Source organism: Chiloscyllium plagiosum, chromosome 3, assembly GCF_004010195.1.
Source record: "Chiloscyllium plagiosum isolate BGI_BamShark_2017 chromosome 3, ASM401019v2, whole genome shotgun sequence".
Lineage (NCBI taxonomy): Eukaryota > Metazoa > Chordata > Chondrichthyes > Orectolobiformes > Hemiscylliidae > Chiloscyllium > Chiloscyllium plagiosum.
In genome coordinates this window covers 54,313,040-54,319,453 of record NC_057712.1, presented here as the reverse complement: position 1 = coordinate 54,319,453, position 6,414 = coordinate 54,313,040, and the positions used below count along the sequence as shown (strand labels likewise).

The window sequence follows — 6,414 nt, the reverse complement described above, 5'->3', positions numbered from 1 at the left end:
CTCCGGCCTATCACCCTCACCTTGACCTCCTTCCACCTATCGCATTCCAACGCCCCTCCCCCAAGTCCCTCCTCCCTACCTTTTATCTTAGCCTGCTTGGCACACACTTTCCTCATTCCTGAAGAAGGGCTCATGCCCGAAACGTCGATTCTCCTGCTCCTTGGATGCTGCCTGACCTGCTGCGCTTTTCCAGCAACACATTTTCAGCTCTGATCTCCAGCATCTGCAGTCCTCACTTTCTCCCAGAAGATTTATTGGCCAAGACCCAAGAACAGTGAATGCAAGCCAGAACTGCAATAGTTAGACTGTAGCTGGAGTACTGTGTACAGTTCTGACAACAGGATGAATGTGAGGGAACATACAGAGGAGGTGAACAGAGATGTTAGAAACAAAAACAGAAATGGCTGGAAAACGCAGAGAAAGCAGAGTTAATATTTCTGGTGAACCGTCTTCAAAACTGCTTGTTGCCAGGAAGAGATTGCCATATATGCTGAGGATGAAGCACAGAGGTAAAAACAACAGTTGGACAAGACAAAGGAACAGATAAAGGTCAGCATGGCGAATCAATAGCTGCTAATTGGGACCATTACTAGTTGACAATGTTTGGGAAAGAAGATGGACATTTCAGAGACCTTTTGTACAAGCTGGCATCATTGGACCATACGCAACAGAGTCGCCTTCACCTGGATCTCTCCCTCAAGCCTTTTACCTGCACTCAATTTGTTCATCAAGACACTGGTCACCATAATTTCTCTGCATCCCTTTATCCATTCCAACCTAATGCCATCTGAACTGACTGCATTCCACACTCTCAGATCCAACCTTAACTTTGTAATCAAATCAGCCGCAAGAGTGGTCCAGCTGTTGTCTGGCGTACTGATCTCTACATTACAGAGGCAAAGCATCAGCTAACGGATACCTCCTCCCATCGCCCTGGACCATGACCCCACCAGTGAACTCCAGGCTATTGCTTCCACAATGATCAGTGATCTCAATTCATCTCGTGATCGCCTGCCCACTGCTTCCAAGTTCACAATCCCTCTACCTCACAAAGTCCACTTCTATTTCCTTTCCAAAATCCAACAACAGGACTGTTCAGGCAGACTCACTGTTCCTGCCTGTTCCTGTCCCACAGAACTCATCTTTTCCTACCTTAACTCAATTCAATTTTTTTCTCGGAGAAAGTGAGGACTGCAGATGCTGGAGATCAGAGCTTAAAAATGTGTTGCTGGAAAAGCGCAGCAGGTCAGGCAGCATCAAAGGAACAGGAGAATCGGGCATAAGCCTTCCTGAAGAAGGGCTTATGTCCGAAACGTCGATTCTCCTGTTCGTTTGATGCTGCTTGACCTGCTGCGCTTTTCCAGCAACACATTTTTAAGCTCAATTTTTTTCTTCCCTTGTCCAGTCCCTTTTCACTCATATCCATGATTCTTCTGAAGCATTACATCTGTTCCAGAATTTCAAGTTTGTGGATTCCAGCCACCTCCTCTTCACCATGGATGATCAATCCAGGGCTCAGGGCTGGGGATCTCAGTTTCCTTCTGGAAAAAAAGCCCAACCCATCCCTATCAAACACCACCTTCCTCCACCTGGCTGAGTTCATTTTCATTTCTCCTTTAACTCCTCTCACTTTCTTTAGTTCAATGGTGTGGCCATGGGTACCTGCACGGGCCCCAGTTATGCCTGTACCTTTGTGTGATACGAGGAACATTTCGGTCCTATTCTGACCTCCGCTCACAACCCTCTCCCTTCAGTACATTGATGATATCATCGGTGCTGGTTCCAGCTCTTGTCTGGAATTAGAAACATTTACTATTTTGCTTTCAATTTCCTCTCACCTTCATCTGGCTCATCTCTTCCTCAACATCTCTGTTTCCATTTCTTTTATTCATTCATTCATTCATTCATTCACGAGACAATGACATCACTGGCTGGACCAGCATTTATTGTCCATCCCTAATTGAGACAGAGTCAACCACATTGCAGTGGTTGTCACAAGTAGGCCAGAACAGGTAAGGATAGCAGTTTCCTTCCCTTAGCGATATTAGTGAACCAGAAAATCAACAATGGAATCATAGTCATCATTAAATTCTTAATTCCAGATTGAATTCAAATTCAATATGGCGGTATTTGAACCCAGTTCCCCAGAATATTAGCCACGTCTCTGGTTTAATAGTCCAACGATAATAACCATAAGGTCATCATCTCCCCTTACATTTCTGGGATAGGCAGGCCACTTTATCAACTACAAATACACCGATTCCCACAGTTACCAGGACTACACAGTCTCACACCCCACTTCCTGTAAAGCTTCTTTTGCATTCGCTGTTTCTCCATTTCCAAAATGTTCAGCTTCTTCCGCAACGAAGGATTCCCTACCACCATGGTTGACAGGGCCTTCAACAATCCTTGACCCACTTTGGCCCTTACCCCTTCTCTTTCTCTCACAACAGTGACAGGCTCCCCCTCTTCTTCACTTACCACACCACCAGCATCTACATCCAAAGGACCATTAGTAGCCACATCTGCCACCTCTAGCAGGATGCCACCGCCAGACACATATTCCCCTCCAATTCCTTGTCAGCCTTCCACAGGGCCCTTTTCCTCCAGGACATCCTGGGCCACTCCTTCTCCACTCCCAATGCCATCCCACATCACCATGGTATCTTCCCATGTAATCACAAAAGGCATAACATGCCCATTTATTTCCTTCCTCTTCACTATCCAAGGTCCTAGACACCCTTTCTAGCTGAAGCAGTAACTTATCTGCCCCTCACTCAACTTAGTCTACAGTACCGAAAACAAAAAATGCTGGAAATCACAGTTGGTCAGGCAGCATCCATGGAGAGACAGCAAGCTAACATTTTGAGTCTAGATGACTCTTCATCAGAGCACTACAGTATTCGCTGCTCACAATGTGGTCTCCTCTACATTGGGGAGAGGATGCACAGACTGGGCAACCTTTTGCAGATCATCTACATTCGGATTGCAAAAATGACCCTGAGCTTGTCACTTCAACATGCCACTAACTGTATTCCCTACAGTTTGCTGCAGTGCTCCAAGGAAGCTCAGCACATGCTAGAGCTTTGTGACTCTGCAGTCTTTGTGACTCAATATGGAGTTAAATAATTTTAGGGCCTGAAAACCTACTCTCATTTCCTTACCTCAGCCCTACACACCAGGCCTTGTCATTACTTGGGCTGCTATCACAACTATCACATTGTCAGCTACTAAATGGTCCTAATCAGCAGCTAAGGATAGGTTGAATCACTGTTTTTCAACTTACACAGAAAATTGAGCCATATCATCTTCTGTGCCATACATTTGTCAGGTTTAGTCAATGTTTTTATGTTTCTTGACATGACGGCAGATATAATGGCAATATGAAGCTGAACATGAATTACAACTCAGCTCCCTTCAGACTGGAACTTCATCCAATTAACATGTGAAACTGAAGGATTGAAATATAAATAAATAAGTATACACAAATGTGAAGATGATCAGTAAAACAAGGGTAAATCTGCAGGAGTTGCACTTTCACTCAGACTGAATAAGTTGCAACTCTCAAAATCTACAGATTCCACATTATAACAATGAATGTCGTTCAAATAAGGAATGTAGCTCTGGGAAATCTTGAAAAATGCTACACAAATGCAGGTCCTTTTCTGAATGACTAGTGTCGACCTTAATGGTTCAAATGAAACAAAAGAAGTGGAGATCTGAAACAAAAACAGAAATTGCTCAAGAAACTCAATAGTCAGGCAGTATCTGTGGACAGAGAAATCACAGTTAAAGTTTCGAGTTCTGAAGGAGGTCACTGGACTGGGAACATTAACTGTCAGGTTGTAAGTTCGCTCACTGAGCTGGTGGATTTTTTTCTCAGACGTTTCATCACCATGTTCGGTAAGCCTCCCATGAAGTGTTGTTGTTCTGTCCTGCTTGCTATTTATGTGTCTTGGTCTGTTGTGGTGGGTGATAGCACCGCTGGTTCATTTTCTGAGAAGTTAGTAAATAGGGTCCAAATCGATATGTTTGTTAAAGGAGTTCTGGTTTGAATACTGGGCCTCTAGGAATGCCCATGCATGTCTTTGTTTAGGGTGTCCCAGTCAAACTAGTGTCCCTCTTCATCTAGTGGTGGTTGGTCATGTCTTTTTGTGACTAGTTGGTGCTCATGTATTCTCGTGGCTATTTTCCTACCCATAGCAAAATGTAATGTTTGCTGAGGTCCTTGACAGGTATTTTGTATATGGCGCTCATTCTACTGGTTGTTGGTACGAGGTCCTTTAGATTCATCAGCAGCTGTTTCAATGTTGTGGTAAGTTTGTGGGCTACCATGATGTGTAGGGGCCAGAGTAGTCTGTTGTCATCTCCACAATATCTTTAATGTATGGTGGCATGGCTAGAGTCTCTGGGGATGCTATGTCTTTTTGTGTCTACCCGATTACTAGTATCCATACACACAGACGATGAGGGACACCAGTTTGACTAGGACAACATAACCATCCTGGGACAGGCTAAACAAAGATACACACAGGAATTCCCAGAGGCCTAGCATTCAAACTGGAACTTCATTAACAAACATATTGATTTGAACTCCATTTACCAACTTCATAGAAAACGAACCTGAAGTGATATCACCCACCACAACGGACCAAGGCACATAGCAAGCAGGACGGAACACCAGCACTTTATGGGAGGCTCTATGATGATGTTACCAAGCATGTTGACGAAACGAAACGTCTGAGAACAAATCTACCAGCTCAGCAAGCAAACTTACAACCTGATCCACAAATCTTCTCTAAAATCACGAAAGCATTAACTCTCCACCAATACCTGAATTTCTCCAGCAATTTGTCTTTTTCTGATCAGTTTAAAAATCGGGCGCATTTCCCACCCCGGACGACCCAGAAAAGAAGGGAAGAGTCTTTCCCGTAATGGACATTACGAGTGGCCACAACCTGTGAGCTGTTTGTGAGTGCTGTACCTGAGGATTCAGGAGGGTTTTCAGATGTTTCAGCTGCATTGGATTCCGGCTTTGGCTTCGGCTCCGTCCGCTTTATTTCTTCCCCCAAGCTCCGGACCCAGCCACTGTTTCCCTAGTTACCGTCCCGCCACGTCACTGAGTACTCAACGTCTGGATGACGTGTTTCGCACGAAGTTGATAAAAACGAATAGATTGGCAGTTGACAATGAAGGTGGTTTTGTTTTACAAAAAAGGTTTTAAATAACAATGGCATAACCTAAAATTTCAACTGCTCTGCTATCCAGTGCAGGTTCTCATCTGGAAAATAACATCTGGAAAATAAAATAACATGCTTACGTCAATTGTTTCATTCTTCCTACAGAACTAGAGAATGTAAACTGTAGAAACCGAGATTGAACCGGAACAAAATTGCCTGGTTTACCCGGAGGCCAGTGTCGCCCCATTAACTGCCAATGAAACGTACGAAGTGCCTGACTAAGGGGGAAGGAAAAATGGAGATGCCGGGGATTGAACCCGGGGCCTCATACATGCAAAGCATGCGCTCTACCACTGAGCTACATCCCCGCATGGCTACGGAAAGCTGGTGATATATAGATAGTTGTTTCGGAATCATTTGTTGTTCTTAAAAATTTTTGTTTGTTCATTGATCTTGTTTTAATCTTACACCTAACCTTGAGCTCATTTATAATGTTATTTAGTGGTAACAGCCAACAAAGTGGTCATTTGATCTGGTGCTGGAAAAGCGCAGCAGGTCAGGCAGCACCCGAGAAGCAGGATCTGGCAGTTGACTCTATCCGTGCCTCTCATTATCTTAGTTAAAAATCACACAACACCAGGGGGTTATAGTCCAACAGGTTTAATTGGAAGCACACTAGCTTTCGGAGCGACGCTCCTTCATCAGGTGATAGTCTCATTATCTTGTATACCTCGATCAGGTCGCCTCTCTTTCTCCTTCTCTCTAGTAACAAATGTAACAAAGAACACGAACGTTACTCCAGATAAGAAAGAAAGCTACAAACTTGGTGACTTCAAGAGTGTCATAAATAATGTCCTATTTCACACAAGACAGGCCTTTAAAAATACAACTTTGGGATTCCTCAGCATAACTCCAGAGAATCGGACTGCACAAGGATTGGACCCTGAGCATCCAGAGACAGATGCTGTTGGTTGGGCTCATACCTAAATTCGGCTATGAATTAGGTATTAGCTAAATTGGGTCGTGAGCCTTAACTTCTTTGAGGGGTCTTGTTTGGGTTGCTACATGAAATCTTTGAGGAGAAAGTGAGGTCTGCAGATGCTGGAGATCAGAGATGGAAATGTGTTGCTGGAAAAGCGCAGCAGGTCAGGCAGCATCCAGGGAACAGGAGAATCGACGTTTCGGGCATAAGCCCTTCTTCAGGAATCCAGGGAACAGGAGAATCGACGTTTCG

The 6,414-nt window shown here is 44.3% G+C and overlaps 1 protein-coding gene, 1 long non-coding RNA gene and 1 other non-coding gene across 4 annotated transcripts in view; all 3 read right to left on the bottom strand.

Annotated features, from left to right (window-relative positions):
• The window catches only part of ift172 (intraflagellar transport 172), a 279,132-nt gene extending 274,006 nt beyond the window's left edge, over window positions 1-5,126 (bottom strand). For both annotated transcript variants that reach the window (XM_043682226.1, XM_043682236.1), the window contains exon 1: window positions 4,985-5,126. In XM_043682226.1, coding sequence (XP_043538161.1) covers window positions 4,985-5,023 — 39 coding nt within the window. In that variant the 5' untranslated portion in view covers window positions 5,024-5,126. The remainder of the gene's footprint in view (window positions 1-4,984) is intronic.
• A 350-nt stretch (window positions 5,127-5,476) lies between these two features.
• Window positions 5,477-5,548, bottom strand: trnaa-ugc. Its single transcript has one exon. It is a non-coding gene; the product is annotated as a tRNA-Ala (tRNA).
• Window positions 5,549-5,908: 360 nt separating this feature from the next.
• Window positions 5,909-6,414, bottom strand: part of LOC122548638 — a 7,054-nt gene continuing 6,548 nt past the window's right edge. Inside the window, exon 3 of the long non-coding RNA XR_006311284.1 lies at window positions 5,909-5,942. This is a non-coding gene — a long non-coding RNA (uncharacterized LOC122548638). The remainder of the gene's footprint in view (window positions 5,943-6,414) is intronic.